At 39.1% G+C, this 17,569-nt stretch overlaps 1 protein-coding gene across 1 annotated transcript; it reads right to left on the bottom strand.

The window, feature by feature from the left end:
* Positions 1–1,004: 1,004 nt before the first annotated feature.
* On the bottom strand, positions 1,005–12,812 carry LOC128700493 (nuclear nucleic acid-binding protein C1D). The gene is made up of 5 exons (XM_053793735.2): positions 12,478–12,812; positions 10,618–10,755; positions 7,100–7,166; positions 4,172–4,372; positions 1,005–3,464 (listed from the first exon to the last, which is right to left on the bottom strand). The coding sequence occupies exons 1-5, from the start codon at positions 12,484–12,486 to the stop codon at positions 3,295–3,297; spliced, it is 585 nt and encodes a 194-aa protein (XP_053649710.1). The 5' UTR covers positions 12,487–12,812; the 3' UTR covers positions 1,005–3,294.
* Positions 12,813–17,569: the final 4,757 nt, after the last annotated feature.

Below are 17,569 nucleotides of genomic sequence, written 5' to 3'. Positions count from 1 at the left end.
GAGATCTTTTTTATCCCTTATTGGGCGAGTGTTATAATAACACTGTTGCTACAAGTGTGTGAGAAACAGTTCCTAATCAACTGGGCTGTGCTGCTTATGTTGGAGTGCATGCTGTTAGCATCAACAGATACGAGATGAAGGGGCAGTGGCTCCCAAACCCTCAGCAGGTAGTCTGCAACCTTTGAAGATAATACTGTATCTGAATACAATACCTCAGTGAAACTTTTACTATGCAATACCTTTATAAAACACATGCAGATATTTAAATACCCTTCTTTTATTAAATACTATTTATATGATATTCCTCTCCTTATAATGTATTTGAATTGTTTGTATTCTGCATTCCTGCCATCTGCAATGTGTATATTCCTTACATAACAGCTCATGATTGTGAAGTTAAATGAAGTTTATGAATACCAGTCATATGAAGCTGTGGTGTACTGTAAGTCTCAGAATCCACTCTGAGAAAGCTACCAGTGCTAAAGTAGATAACACTTACTTTAGTAAATTTAAGTGTATTCTGAATGTAACTAATTTGAAAGTTACCTGCCAATTTACATATTCATGACACAGAAAGAAGTGGCCAGCAATTCTGCCAGATCATTTTATTATTATTATTATTATTGTTTTTATCACCACCACCAGTGTAGGCACTAAACCCAAGTGTCATACAAAGCTGTACGGAGGGATATGAAAGAGCAGGAATTTATAATTGTATGCAAAGAAACTGCTCACAGTAATGAGATAAAGATAGGTTGTGACAACATTTCACCAGCCAGTGGCTTCTTCAGTCCAATGCAGAGAAAGTTGGAAAATAAGTTTGAAGTAATCATTCCCTCAGCCTGGGGTTGATGGACTAAACACACTGACTCCAGGCTGAGAGACTGATCTCAAACTTCTCATCTTCCACCTTTCTCTGCACTGAACTGAAGAAGCCTCTGGCTGGCAAAATGTTTCCAAAAATAAAGATACCCAAACATTGCAGAAGTGTCACATTTATCCACTTTTCAGTTTTCTAAACCATTTATTCAAACCAAGTAGAGCTTTATCCAGTCAATGAATTGACAAAGCTCTATAGGACATTGACCTGAAACAGCTCTAAAATCAATGACTTAATAAAAGCTCTACACAGCAAAATGATGCTGCAATAAAAACTTATGCTGCACCCATGTCTTTTCTTCATAACTTTAATAAATCAAACCACCCAGCTTGCCTTAATGCTAGTGAGGGTTCTAGGCACTGAATGACCCCTATGGGTTTAGCACTTCTCCATGAATATAATAAGTGAGGGCTCTTGATCCAAGAAATTTCAGCTACCCTCCCCCACCCTATTATAAAACTTGATATCCCATTCTTCAGGTGCTGTATGGACTCCCTATGGGTCCAACACTCGCCTGAGAATATAATGACGAGTAGTGTACTGTAGTCATAAATACCGAGGTCCATTAATTCTGCAGGAGTGTTATCTATAATTGTTCACATGTGTGTAATCCGGCACTAATTTCGGCTAGAGTAAAGGTCTAGAGCAACACAGTTTTATAAGTGACCAGGAAATAATGAATGTTTACATGCTGCAGGACAAACTAATCAAAGAAAGGCCAAAAATGATGCCAGATTAGCGATGGTCGACCTGTATTATAACATTGATGGTAAGCAATCCTTCAGAGCTGTACACCAGAAGTGAATGATGGTTGCAAGTTAAACATACTGGTATTACTTTAATTAAGAAGCACATCAGAAGAAATGACAGAAGAGACAGGGAAAGTGTCACAGTTTATGCAGTAAATTCATGGGTGGCCACATGTTTTCAAAAATAATATGTGCCAAACCTATATGGGTCATACAGCATGTGACCACATACAGAATCCTCTGTAAAATTTAAATGCCTTACCGTGCTCCTAAGAAGCCTCCATATTTGACATGTTAATTATTAGGCTGATGTACATTAGCTTTCTAACATGTTAAATAGCTATGAACAGATATTTACATAAAAAATTATAACTCTTCATAGTTATTTGAAAAATATGTGACATTATGCACAGCCATCCATATATAACTGCATACACAATGTATCTACAATTTTATAACAACATTTTCCATTTGAGAAAATTTTTCTCATAATTTCGCAACAATGTAGTAAAGATTTGTCATTTATGAATTAGAGTTCTGGATGTGATGTTATCAAACCTTCAGTGACGAAATAAATCGAGAAGTTGCTATTTTGAACTATGAGAGTGGCGAGTGACCTGTAATGACTATTGTAATAAAGATAAGATGTTTTTTCTGAAGTGATCACAACAAAAAAGACAATTCTGTAATGAACACACACACTGTCCATTGATTCTGAATCAACTGACCAGGCAGATTTTATGTATTTCTAAGTCTATTAAACTGAGGGTTTTCTGTATCACATTATAAGATCCACTAACAGTTTTAGCTTTTTATACCAACAATGTACTGGTTTAGCACTTAGTTATGATTAAAATAGTGGTAATAATAATTTACAAACAGTATTCCAGCCCTGGTGGGGTGTTAATGTTGCAGTTTTATAACTGTAGTGTAAGCACACCTCTGGCAAGACAGTGATGGAGTGAATGATGAAAGTTTTTTTTTTTTCTGGCCACCCTGCCTTGGTGGGAAATGGCTGATGTGTTAATAATAAAAATAAAAATTCCAGTCTCAGTAACTAAAGGGATAATAATTTTACAATCAACACTGCTCATTATTGACAGCACTGTATTCCACAAAGCAGGGCTGCTCAACTGGCGGCTCACAGTCCGAATCCAGACCTTCTGAGTGTTATAGTTGGACTGCAGGCTTCAAGAGAAAACTTAGTTAAATAACAGCTGTTACCATATTCAGGATCAGGTGGTACACAAGCAGGATTAATACATTATTCTATCTGAATGCATACAATGAATGGAATACAGTAAAATGATGAGTACACTGCCCTATGCTCGGATTTGTTGCTTTTCACGATTACGTATAATGTTTCCAGACCTTTGCATACATTGGTGTGTCCAAGTGGACACACAGATATCATTTGACATTAATGAGTTTTAGTACCTTCACCCTAAAGGATGGCTGGGAATGTAATAGTTCAAAGGATTATTAAACAGCTATGTTTGTGTACTTCTGGCTAGAATGCTTCTGAATGATGATGGTTAAAGCATTTCCTTCTTTGGGTCACCCTAACCTAAGTGGGAAAATGTCCATTGGCAAATCAAAGCCAAAAAATAATTTGCAATAACCTTTGCCAACTGTTAACCTGAGATGTAAATGCTGAAATTACAACTACCATCCCTGTCCATACCACAGTCTATTCTGAGAGTCACCCTGCTGCAACATCTGAGTCTCTCCATCACTCTCCTCATCTTCACTCTCGCTGCTACTGTTAGATTCTTGGTCTCCTTGTTCCTCCATTGTATTTTCATTGTTATCCATGTATGCTGATGACCCACTTTCTGTGAAAAAAGTAAAAAAATCCTCTTCGTATACTAAAGGCATTAACTTAACATTAAATCATATATTTCTAAAGATGAAGACCTTAATATGTTATTAAAAACTGAAAACTGAATGCAGTATTTAATAAACAGCCTTGAGTGGGAAACAGTGCCTGCACTCTGAAGGATGGGTGGGAATGTTGCAGGAGAGCGTCCTTAGAACTGTGATGCCTGAATATTTCTGGTCGGATAGTGATTACACTCTCTGCATATCCAAGGGCTGGAATACGAATACAGGTTGACCATCACTAATCCGGCATCATTTTTGGCCTTTCTTTGATTATTTCTTGGTCATTTATAAAACTACATTGCTCTAGACCTTTACACTAGCCGAAATTAGTGCCAGATTAGTGATGGAACTAGATTAGTGATTACTGCATCAGTGATGGCCGACCTGTACAATATGTCCATACAAATGCTCCTACCTTTCATAGTCCTTCAGCGGAATCTAATATTTCTCTTCTGTTAGACTCTTCATTTCCTTTTCCCACCAATGTTCCAATTTTTGACAATATCATTCATATTATAAAAATAACTAAGCACTAAACCCATAAGGGTCATACTGTAGCACTGCAGGATAGGGTGTGCTAAAGATGTAATATACTTGATCAGAGACCAGCAAGGGTGAAAAATATAAAAAAGGTAAAGCTGACAATTTTCTCTTTTACCTTCCATCTGAGTATTTCCAATATGGTAACCCAGTCCACGGCTGATGAACCTTGCAGCTGCTTCAGTATTTAAGCGCTGGCGATGAGCTCTAGCCTCTATCTCCGAGATACGCGCCTGGGTTTCCTTCAGTCTTGCCATCTCCACCTTACAGTCCTCTCGAAGCGTTGCAGCAGTATCTTCTCCACTGGTCCTCATCAAAACTATGGAACAGCAATATCAAATACAAAGTTAAATAAAAAAATATTTACAGAAGAAAACTTGGTGACTCCAAATGAAACATACACAATTTAAAGCCACATTAATTATATGAATGAAATATTACAATATGTTGAAGTTAGATTGTGTGGAGTGTAGTACAAATTCAAAGGACAGAGTTGTTATTATTTACTATTACATATACAGTGGACCCCCGGTTAACGAACTTTTTTCATTCCAGTAGTATGTTCAGGTGCCAGTACTGACCGAATTTTTTCCCATAAGGAATATTGTGAAGTAGATTAGTCCATTTCAGACCCCCAAACATACACGTACAAACGCACTTACATAAATACACTTACATAATTGGTCGCATTTGGAGGTGATCGTTAAGCGGGGGTCCACTGTAATTGTTGGGGGACAAGAAATTTTCAATGGATATGCTAATGGAATGTGAGCAGGGTAACTTTATGAAGGGATTTAGGGAAAACTAGTCAGCTGTACTTGAGGTAGGAAGGGCAGTGACTGCACTCTGAAGGAAGGGTGGGGAATGCTGAAGTCGGAGAGGTAACGGACTGTGATATCAGCTCATTTCTGATGGCAATTGAGTGAATATTGGTGAATGTGCTTTCTTTGAGTCACCCTGCCTTGGCAGGTGACAGCCACTGAGTTAAAAAATAATAATTATAATTACAGCCTCTCCTCACTTAACGACAGAGTTCCGTTCATAAGACCATGCTGGTAAAAGAATTCGTCGCTAAGCAACGAGCATACTATAATGATAGTGGATTCGTGTCAACCATCTTTGATATTCTTCTAATGCCACCTTTGCACAATTTATAACATTTTTATTATATTTTTAAATGTTTATACAGTAGTGTACAGTGGACCCTCGGCCAACAAAGGCATCGTCCAACAAAGCGTTTGAGCATAAAAATTTTGGCCTGACCAACTATGAAAAACTCAACCAACATGATTTGCCCTGAGCCTTTCCGTCCAGCCTGAGCACCTCAGCTGCCCTTCCATCATTGTTTACAAGCCAGGGTGGATGGTTCCACACATATATTCGATAAATTTTGTATTATTCCAATGTTTTTAGTGCTCGTAACTGCTAAATAAGCCACCATGGGCCCAAAGAAAGCTTCTAGTGCCAACCCTGTGGTAAAAAGGGTGAGAAATACTATCGAAATACTATTGTACCACAGTCAGCTGCTGCTGCACCACAGTCAGCTGTTGTTGCACCACCATCAGCTGCTGCTGCACCACCATCAGCTGCTGCTCCACCACCATCAGCTGAAGATGTGGAGAGAGTGTTTTTGGTGTGGCTTAACGAGAAACAATTACCAAGAAACAATTACCCCAGAGGGTTAGCCACCCAGGATAACCCAAGAAAGTCAGTGCATCATCGAAGAATGTCTAACTTATTTCCACTGGGGTCCTTAATCTTGTCCCCCAGGATGTGACCCACACCAGTCGACTAACACCCAGGTGAACAGGAAAAAATGCCTGGAACTAGTGCTCATATTGGTGAATTTAAGGCCAGCAAAGGTTGGTTGGAGAGATTTAAGAATCGTAGTGGCATACACAGTGTGATAAGGCATGGTGAAGCTGAAAAATTCCAACCCCAACAAGTGTTCAATTGTGACGAAACAGGCCTGTTCTGGACCTACATTACTCAGGAGGAAAAGGCACTTCCAGGACACAAGCCTATGAAAGACAGGCTAACTCTCATGTTTTGTTGTAATGCTAGTGGGGATTGCAAAGTGAAGCCTTTACTTATGTATCACTCTGAAAATCCCAGTGTTCAAGAAAAAGTGTCTCATCACTCATTAACATCTTCAACTGAGGTAAGTGTCATTTTAACATTTATTTATGTAGTTACTGTGCATGTCTCATTGTTTTCTTTGTAGGGAAATGCATATTTCATGAAAAAAACAAAAAAAAATCTAATACTTTTGGCTGTCTGGAACGGATTAATTGGATTTCCATTAATTCTTATGGGGAAAATTAATTCGACTAACGATAAATTCGCCTAAAGATAAGCTCTCTGGAACGGATTAATATCGTTGGTCGAGGGTCCACTGTACTGTGTATCATAATAAACAGAATAGAGGAAATCATCTCTAATATACATTATTTAGGTATGCATATTGGTCAGAGCCCATCGTAAGTCGAAGTTGTTGGTAAACAAGTATACGTCGCTAAGTGAAGAGAGGCTGTATTATTATTATTATTATTATTATTATTATTATTATTATTATTATTATATTGGCAGTTTGGAGGGATATGTTGTGCATCTTTATATGTGTATGCTTCTAGACTGTTGTATTCTGAGCACCTCTGCAAAAACAGTGATAATGTGCGAGTGTGGTGAAAGTGTTGAATGATGATGAAAGTATTTTCTTTTTGGGGATTTTCTTTCTTTTTTGGGTCACCCTGCCTTGGTGGGAGACGGCCGACTTGTTGAAAAAAAAAAAAAAATTATTATTATTATTATTATTATTATTATTATTATTATTATTATATTTCTGGAGAAGCTCTAAGCCCATAAGAGCCATACAGCACCTGGGATATGGGAGGTAATCAGGTTTGATGCAAAGAAGGGATAGGGAGTTCCAATCCACAGGCCAAAAGCTCTTGGAGAGTATTAACTGAAAACAGGGAACCACACATCTTTGGTAACTAAACTAATGCATAAATAAAACAAAGTGTTTAAATACTTTATTACTTACCCCAAAATAAGGCATTTATAGTGTAGATCTCCATCATACCTATTTTGGCACGGTCAAGTGGCGATAACTGGAATTTAAAAGAAAAAATAAAGAGGCAATTTTCTATTCTAGTGCTTTAAATTTCAAGGAGAATTAAGAAAAAAAAGGTTGATTATGAACCTAATGTATCATTAGAAAAACACTGGAAAGTGTAAATTCGTATTCATGAGGTATGACTGGTGAATATTTCAAGCATACAGTGAAACCTTAATATTTGTACATCCCTATATTCGTACAACTCTATATTCACCCAACTAATCCAAAAAAAATTTCACTCGGTATTCGGACGTTGCCTGATATTCAACCTAAACAAAACGGTCCATCTGGATGAAGTCCAATGAAGTTCCGTGAAATTTTGGGGGGTATTTCGTTATTCTGTGGTGTTTTTTAAATATTTTCATTGAAAATAAGTAATCACGACCCCAAAAAATAGTAGTGATCCAAACAATCCTAAAAGGAAAGCAGTGAAAACAACAATTAAAGTGAAAAAAGAACTCATTGTGAAGTGGGAACACGTGTCGGACCTGGCCACTCAATATGGTATGGCGAAATCCACCTTACCATAAGGTAAGGTAATATCATCCATACTGAAAAAATAAAGAGGCTATAAAAGTGGTTGATGTGGCAAAAGTAGTGAAAATTTTTGCTGTGAAAAGGCCACAGATAATTGAAGAAATGGAAAAACTTTTGTTAGTGTGGATTAACAAAAAATGGGTTAATCCAATTTACATTATTTCTTAAGGGAAAAATTGATTCGGTATCCATACAACTCATTATTCGAACAGCCTCCTGGAATGGATTAAGTTCGAACATCAAGGTACCACCGTACTATAATTACAGGAGGGCACAGCTCTACAGTACTTCACTTCATGGCGCTTCGCTAATACAGCGGTTTTCAATTATACCCATTCTTCAGTTATTCAGATTTCTTACAATAAATATATTCACTACCCATTATCAGCAAAGGATGGAAATATTTTAAAGAAATAATGTGTGTATTGTATACGTATATACATTTTAAAGGTCTGGCTCTATTGCTCACTTAATATATGATAATATAAACATTTTATCAAGCTTTTATATTCATTTGAAAGTGGAAAAGGCTATGTTTCACCTTACAGTAATTTTTGCTTTACAGCAGTAGCCCAGAACCTAACCTGATGTGTAAGTGGGTCCCTCCTGTATCTTAAAAAAAATACAGAATATAAGTTACAAGCAAAACACGATATTCTCAGATTCAGTTAGGAGGAGCATTGAAATTAAATACATTTTACACAAAAATTAATCTATACATACAGTAGGACCCCTGTATCCGCGAGGGATATGTTCCAAGGACCTGCCGTGGATACCAAAATCATGGATAGTAGTAAACCCTAAATATAACTCCTATATATACCTATTAAAAAATTTAATTGATAAATTATGCACTTTTTCACTGATGGGAAGCACTTCACGGCTTCTCTTTATCTCTGTACCCGCGAGGGATATGTTCCAAGGACCTGGCGTGGATACCAAAATCATGGATAGTAGTAAACCCTAAATATAACTCCTATATATACCTATTAAAAAATTTAATTGATAAATTATGCACTTTTTCACTGATGGGAAGCACTTCACGGTTTCTCTTTTGCTTTGAAGAACTGCCAGCTTTTCTCCTTTTGCACTTTGGGCCATTATTATGCAAAATTAAGAGATATTTTGAAGTCACAGTAAACCGTGGATAACTGAAACCACGGATATTAACCCTTTCAGGGTCCACAGGCCCTCTCAGAGATTTGTTCTCAGGGTCCCCCAAATTTCAAAAAAAAAAAAATTATTTTTTCTTATGAAAAGATAGAGAATCTTTTCCTGATCATAAAGACACCAAAAGTATGAAATTTGATGGAAAACTTACGGAATTATGCTCTCGTGAAATTAGTGGTCTCGACGATGTTTACGCATCGGCGATTTTGCCCACTTTGAGCCCTATTTTCGGCCAATTCCAATGTACTAGTTGACAGAAATCATAACTATTTCGCTAGAACTCCATTTTTTCTATCGAATGAGTACAAGAAACCACCAATTTACGGATTTCAACTATCCAATGCAGTGGTTAGAATTTAGCAATTTTGCCAATTTCACACAAATTTCATAAGATGACAATATCCAAATAGGGTCCAGAATAAACAAGAAAGACATTCCTGGCACTAAAATAACATTTCCTCTGTTCATCAGTCATGTCCCCAGGCCCCTCTTACATTTTTTTTGCTTTCCGCTTTGAATTTTTATTCTCACAAAAAAATAAGATTTACTGTTATGCAGACTACTGCATTAGTGTAGAAATGGTAAAAATAATATCGGCGCACTTGTGAAAGAATATTAGACTCGCCAGTTGACGTGTATTGGATGCTTAGCATGATTTGTTGACTTTTGAACTTTGGTAAAAATCGAACATTTCTGCTACTTTGAGCTCAATTTCAAGGTACTTTTCATTGTAAAACCAGTCAAAATCATCTCAATTTATGTAATATGTCTTCCATTCTATACAATGAGACCAGGAAAACTAGAATACAACAATAAATACCATACAAAAATACAGTGCAAAGTCGGTTTTAATCCAAAAACACGGTCAGTTTTTTTCTCATTACGCACTGTGGTGCAGGATTTTCTTTTATACTGCGCACACTGACCACATAGACCCATTCTTTCATATGTAGGCCTACCAGCTTTCTCTCACTAGATTTGAAGGCGCTAGAATTTATGCGTACTAGTACGTCATGGACACTGGTGCGTAAGCCATACTAGTACATCCGAAACCCTGAAAGAGTTAAATCAGTGGATATGGGGGGTTCTACTGTATTTCCATTAGAATATGATTAAAAGTGTGTTATCACCATAGGTGTTGAAATCTGCAGAATACTGTGTGCTATATCAAGTGTAAAAATACCATAAGAAAAATTAACAGAACAAGCACCAAAGCACTTTCCCACATTTTCACACATGGATAACTAGGATAATTCCAAATGTTAGAATATAGTATGTACAGACTATGGAACTAAACTCTTTTCCTGGCTGAGGGACTGACAATCTTAAGTTACTACTGAAAGGCTGATGGACTGATCACATCATCTTTACCTCTCCACTACACCTACTGTCCCCATATTTGTTCTCTATTTTACTGAAGAAAGCCTACCATGTAGGCAAAACATTTCAACCATAAAGATCCCCAACTGTTGTGCATGTATCTCACCTATTTGTTGGTACATGCCTTTTACAAAATATGGCAACAGTTACAGATGTTTTGAGAGATTAGAGATGAGAACAAATGAGGATAAACTGAATTATAAAAAGTTGGTTAACATAAATTAAAATTTCAAATTTACTTCTTTGCAAGTAGTACATTGTTATTTCCTCTATTTATTACCACTGTGCAACCATCACTGACTTTAGAGAAATAAATTTTGGCCAGTAAAAATTGCTGGAGACAAAGTTCATCTCACCTTACTGAACACTTCATGGTATGGACAAGATATTAGAGGTGCAAGATCTTTCTCCAGGGCATCAACTACCTTGAGCAAATTGAGCATTTTAGGTGCCATTCCTTGTGGAAAGTCCTGGTTCACTGAACTCCCTAAGTCCTGCAAAATATATTAATTAGCACAGAATCTGTAAAGGTGTTGCAAATGTATGAAAATATGTACATGCTGAAGTTGTAAGTTAAAAGCTGTAAAAAAAAATAAAAATTATGAAGCCAGCAAGACTCACGTTAGAGTACATAAGAGAGTAGAAGAATATTTACCAGTAAAAGTAGGTCTCAGCTCAGTGTCATTCAAATTGTGATGTTTGCACACTTCTGGCAACACAGTTATTACATGAATGATGGTGTATGTATCTCCTTTTCAACAACCCTATCTTAATAGTAGATGGATGGTGTGATGAAAAAACACGCTTAAGATGGGTATAAAGGTAGAAAACAGAATGTTGTAGTTGGGTTTACTCATATGGACAGAGATCACTGTCACATGGACAGTGATCCCTGGAATCATGAACAGAATTGCAGTATATGGTACATATGACTGACACCTGAAGGACCTCTGTTTAATTCTGGGCAAGACAGAGTATGGGCAAGTTTGTAACATCTACTGTTCACTTAACAGTAAACAGATAGCTAAGACTAATAAACTGACAGCTGGGTGCCCAAACATATGTAGCTACTGAGCCAACAGCTGTGCAAGGTGCACTATTAAGCAGTTATTAATCCAGATGCTTAACATTCTAAGGTCTTTAAAAAAGTGGTATATGTATATGTATGTGTGTGCACACACACACACACACATTATATAGTAATATAAAGTAAAAATGTGAAATTAAATGTTTTAATGATGCATGTGCAAGAGATAACATTTTGTTTGGATTTTTAACCCCAGAGGGCTAGCCACCCAGTGCATCATCAAGGACTCTGTCTTATTTCCATTGGGGCCCTTAAAGCTTGTCCCTCAGAATGCGACCCACACCAGTCGACTAACACCCAGGTACCTACTAGCTTGCTAGGTGAATGGGAACAACAGATGTAAGGAAACACACCCAATGTTTTCACCCTTGCCGAGGATCAAACCACGGACACTGTGTGAGGTGAGAGCGTTGCCTACCAGTATAATTTTGTCTAAACGAGCTGCACAACATGGGTTCTAATGGTCATACCACCTTAAAGACAATGTCAGCTAGGCCTGTATACCTTGTACATGTACTGATAGAAATAAAGATATTATTATCATATTATTATTATAGTGAGCAATATTAAACAACTTAGGGTTGGCTACAATTGGCAATGCTCCAGCCTCACGCACCCGTGTCCAGGGTTCAATTCTTAGCACAAGTGGAAATATTGGGCGTGTTTCCTTACATCTGCTGTCCCTGTTCACCTAGCAGTAAGTAGGTACCGGAGTGTTAGGTGACTGGTGTGTGTCGCATCCTGGGGGACAAGACTGAAGGATCACAAATGAAATAAAAGACAGTCCTTAATGCACTGACTTGTTGGGTTATCCTGGGTGGCTAACCCTCCCTACCCTGGGTTATCCTGGGGGGCTAACCCTCCCTACCCTGGGTTATCCTGGGTGGCTAACCCTCCCTACCCTGGGTTATCCTGGGGGGCTAACCCTCCCTACCCTGGGTTATCCTGGGTGGCTAACCCTCCCTACCCTGGGTTATCCTGGGGGGCACAGAAGGCAATCAGGTTCGATCCAAGGAAGGTGAGAACAATCCTAATTCATTGGATCAAGAGCCCTTCACCAGCCCCCTTCACCTCCCTTGCGGGGCCTTGAAGGATAAATAAGACAAAAATACAAAATTAAGGTACGCACCTCCTCCATCTTCTCACTTTACAGGAAAGCTTTCAGCTCTCTCTCTCTCTTCTTAAGCTGTCTTATAAGCTTAGTGTGCACCAGGTACCTTCTCTGCTAAGCTGGTAGTTACTCTAGACAAGTATCTTCTGAACTACCTGGTTCTTCTTTCTTCTTCTATGTTGGGTTTATAAGGGCCACTGACAGCATCAGCCGGAGTATCGAGTGCGGTTTATCGATGGTACCAGGAAGATTTGTTGCCCAAAGCTGGGCGATGAAAGAAAAAGGAACAAAATTTTCTTTGTAAATAGAGATAGAAACTTGAAGTTTCCAATTAGATCCGGTAGACGCCCTTGCCAAGCTTCAGCAGAGAGGGGCACTCACACTCCCACCTGAGTTCAGTAACCGACTGCTCACCAAAGACGGTTGAACGGTTCAGACCTGAGGGTTGGTGAGGATGGGAAGGAAGAGGAGAGGGAGGGCAGGAAAAATGGAAGAGGTTAGGAGGGTGGAGTAGGAGGTAGGGTATCAGGGGTGAGTGGTCCGTCCACTCTGGGGCGTGATGTGTAAAGGTACTGCAGGAGGTTGTGTTGGAGCAAGATGTGCTGGTGGCAGCAGTGTCGGTAGAGTGGGGCCGGTACTCAGGCGCCTGGCAGGAGATGGCTGGTGGTGCCCAATAAAACAGGGTCATTTTGGAGCCACACCCCAGCTTTAGCTAAATAGCAAAGTGCTGGGGGACTTTGGTAGGTGATGATTTATACTGTGCTGCAGTGGGAGCCGTTGATGACTGCGTTGAATTTTGTTCTTCAGAGGTGTAGTACCTTCACTTTGAGGTGGATGTTCCTTTCATCTTCCTCATATACATCAATGATCTTCCAAACGTATCTCAACACCTGAACCCCATTCTCTTTGCTGACGACACGACTTATGTCATCTCTCACCCTAATCTGACCACCCTCTACACCATTGTTAATGAGGAGCTGATCAAAATATCGACTTGGATGACAGCCAATAAACTTACGCTTAACACTGACAAAACCTACTACATTATGTTTAGTAGCAGAGCAGGAGATGCGCAAATTAACATTAAGATCGACAACACTCTAATTGCCAGGCATAATGAGGGCAAATTCCTAGGCCTATACCTCGACAACAACCTGAACTTCAGCACCCATATCCAACACATAACCAAAAAAGTATCCAAAATGGTTGGGATCCTCTCCAAGATACGATACTACGTGCCGCAAACTGCCCTTCTCACACTATACCATTCACTTATATATCCATACCTCACCTATGCTATCTGTGCTTGGGGTTCAACTGCAGCAACACACCTAAAGCCAATAATAACCCAACAAAAAGTTGCAGTAAGAATAATCACTAAATCCCATCCCTGGCAACACACCCCCCACTCTTCATAGATCTAAACTTACTCCCTGTTCAGTACATCCACACTTACTACTGTGCAGTCTACATCTACAGTACCTTAAATTCCAATATTAACCTTGACCTAAAACGCTTTCTTGATAGTTGTGACAGAACCCACAGGCACAACACCAGACACAAACATCTCTATGACATTCCCTGTGTCCGACTAAACCTTTACAAAAATTCAATGTATGTCAAAGGCCCTAAAATCTGGAACACCCTACTTGAAAATTCTAAAACTGCAGACACATTCATCACCTTCAAAACTACCATCAGAAAACATCTTATCTCCCTGATACACCCTGTCAACTAATTACACGAATACCACCTGGTGGTTAACACTTACACTCACCCATTTGACCATAAACAGAAATATCAATCTCAATCTCAAAATAATGAATCTTAACTAGTCATAAGCTGGCCTGTGATACTCCAATACTGAAATTATGTATAGTGCCAAAACAAAAGCATTCACATTGCTAAACTCACAAACTAGTATTTAGTCACTTAGCCATAATACCAACTTACCTCATAATTTTGTAATATTTTAAACGTAAGATTTAATCTAAGTCTGCCCGAAATGCCTAGCCATGCTAGGTGTTCTATTGGTACACTCTGTAATTATTATTTTACTACATGTAAACCACACAATAACCAAATTCTGTAAACTCAGCATTGTAATCCTTATAGAGAATAAACTTTGAATTTGAATTTGAATTTGAATCGTTGAGGATGTCGAGTATCGATTGTAGGGTTCGAGGTGGGTTTCCGTGGCAGGTGTACTTTGCGGTGTTGTCTAGGAGTCGTTGTCTGAGTTCTGAGCTGGGCATAGCATTGCTGTATTGTTTCGTGGTGTAGAACGTGGTGGTTGGAGGGTGGGCTAGATGAGTCGGGGTTTCTGGTGGGTCAGTCTCAGTAGGAGTAGAGGCAGGTGGTGTTGGGTTCTCGTGGGTGGGTCCTTCTGAGGTCTCAGAGGTTTCTAGTTGGTTCTCGTTAGTGGGTTCTTCTGAGGTCTCAGAGATCTCTGATTGGGCCGACTCAGTGTCTGGTAGTGGTGGAGCAACGACAATGTTGGTGACATTTGCCGTATATTGGAGAATCTCGGTGGAAGGTGGTGACGCGGGAAATGTGAAACTTTGCATGTTGTTGAGCTTGAAGAGTTCGCTGATGGGGGTATAGAAGGAGCCGGGCTCAGCTGCATTCTGTACATGGACATACATGATGCAGTAAAGGATTTTGGTGGAGTCACCAGCAGGAGCTGGCAGAGGAGTGGTGGAGGCTGCTTGTGTGGCTTCTGGGATCTTGGTGGAGTCTGCCTGAAGCTTGGTGATGGTGGCATATGAGGTTGTTTGTGGGTTGGGTTTGTTTTGTTGATGGAATTTTCTTTACTATGTCTCTTCTGGTAGGGCATCTGACTGCAAGAGTGTGGTGATCATTCTTGCAGTTCAGGCATTTAGGTGGTGCAGCAGTGGTGCAGTTTTTGGAATTGTAACCTTCGAGGTCACAGGTGGGACAGAATTTTTTGTCCTTGGCAGTGCAGTCTTTGGTGGTATGCAGGTAAGAGTAGCAGTTGTAGCAGTGTGGGATTTGTAGAAATTTTTCTTCTTCGATGAAGGTTGAGTTGATGTGGAAGTAGTGAATAGCCAGGCCCTCAGCTAGAGCTCTGGTTGCCATGTTGACGTCGCTGAAGGTCACCTTCAGCATGGATGAAGCATTGGGTATCTTGGTAATGTAGTCCACCTTAGCCCAGGGGTTCTGTGCTTCAATAGATGATTTGATATCTTCAGTGGCCTGTGCAGTGATAAGGTTGTCGAGTCGTTTGAGGAATACAGTTCTCCTGGCCCTCAGAGCCGGGGAAGTCAAGACAAGGAATCCCTGGTCTCGTAGAGTGGTGGTAGCAGTAGTGGTAAGTAGTTTCTCGGCCTCGGTGTCACCAGTTGTTGCAACCCCTGAATGGGTTGCAATGATTAATATGTATATATATAATTATTACCTTTTCATATAATTTTATATTGCTTATATTTGCGATAATAGCTAAATCGTAAATGTATTGCTTTATATTATTATTTGACTTAGTTATGTTGTAACATATATGTAACACATATATTATGTGCTCAGTTCAAGTCTTGATTGTCTAACTACTGTAATTATCACTCTTTGCTCGTTATTCTGCCGGCTTCTGTTGCTGAGCTGCAGCTGTCCACGGAGCTATCACGTGATCGAGGGAGGGGGTGTCCTCACCTCTCCTGAATTATTCAGTCTGGTCTAGACTCTCTTGGTGGTTGGACATATCCCTGACAAGTGCCTAAATCTCCCTTACAGGCCCTTGTTGGAAGATCGTCTCTAGCTTTCTTGTAGGTTATGTGGGACTCTGTTCACAGAACATTGTATAGACTTAGTGATTTTCGACGTTGTACTGAGGTTGTGTGTCTCAAAGACACTCTGAGCAACTCAGGTCCTGAGCTGTAGCTTCTGACCTAACTTGTACTGGTATCTGTGTATTGTCACAGTCGGGTATTTTCTTATGCTGAACTTAGATTCAGTCGTATGGGAGTTTTGTGACTTTTGTGGAGGATCTGCTGATGGTCCCTATTTAGTGTCGTTATATTATCTCCTAGATCCTGATTGTGTCGCAGTTGCTTGTTATATTGCTATTGGGCTTAGCATTCTTTTTATTGTTCAAGCAGACTGTTCTGATAGCCAGTTGGTCAAGAAATTAGTTTATTTGAGGACTTTGTCAGTCACTTGTTTAAGTCTAGTCTAGTCGTGAGACATAGTGAACTACTTAGAGCACTTACACACATACGCACAAACTTACTTGTACATATTTATAATATCTTATTAAATGTTAATGTACCAGACGGTACTTAAGACATAATATGTGATATGTGCTTTCAACACAATACTACTGTACACGAGAGAAGTGATTATTATTATTTTGATTATTATTAATTTAATTTACTTTGATAATATATCTCTAGACGATACTTAATAAATTTATTAAATTTTAATTTCTCTAGTTAGTAGCCTACCAGTTGTAATCCTGAAGCACTAATAATTCATACTGAATTCTAATGGATAATTGGACAAGGATACTGACTAATTGTTACGAAAACCCAGTAACAGGCTGGATGCTAGAAGGGCAGTCCTTTCTTGTATTCACTGGAGATCTCTAAGCTTTTAGAATCGCGTTTTTTGTAACACCAGTGCAGACGACAACAAAGGCCTCCTTGAGCGATAAAATCGTATTACATTTGACCTGCAGTCTGCTACTGATGACAGCTGCAAGTGCTAGTTTGGACGAGTCGTTGATTGTCCCACTCACAGGTTTGATCTTCACCATGTTAGAGTAATGCATCTTGAGTAATCAGTGTTCCCCTCCCCAACGGGGATCCCACCAAAGACCGTTAAAGAATTTTCCGCAGAGCGGAAAAAATGGAGCTGGCTAAAAGTAAGCCGATGTACAGGTACCCCTCCTGTAAGTAAGTTTATTCAGGTATACACAAATACAGTTACATATAATTATCATACATAGCAGCATATGTGTAGAGAATCTAGGATAATCCCAAAAAGTCAGACAGTGACTTATTTCCATTGGGGTCCTTTATACTTATTTCCATTGGGGTCCTTTATACTTATTTCCATTGGGGTCCTTTATACTTATTTTCATTGGGGTCCTTTATAC

The sequence above is a fragment of the Cherax quadricarinatus genome, chromosome 65 (genome assembly GCF_038502225.1).
Source record: "Cherax quadricarinatus isolate ZL_2023a chromosome 65, ASM3850222v1, whole genome shotgun sequence".
NCBI lineage: Eukaryota > Metazoa > Arthropoda > Malacostraca > Decapoda > Parastacidae > Cherax > Cherax quadricarinatus.
This window is presented reverse-complemented; position numbering and strand designations above follow the sequence as displayed.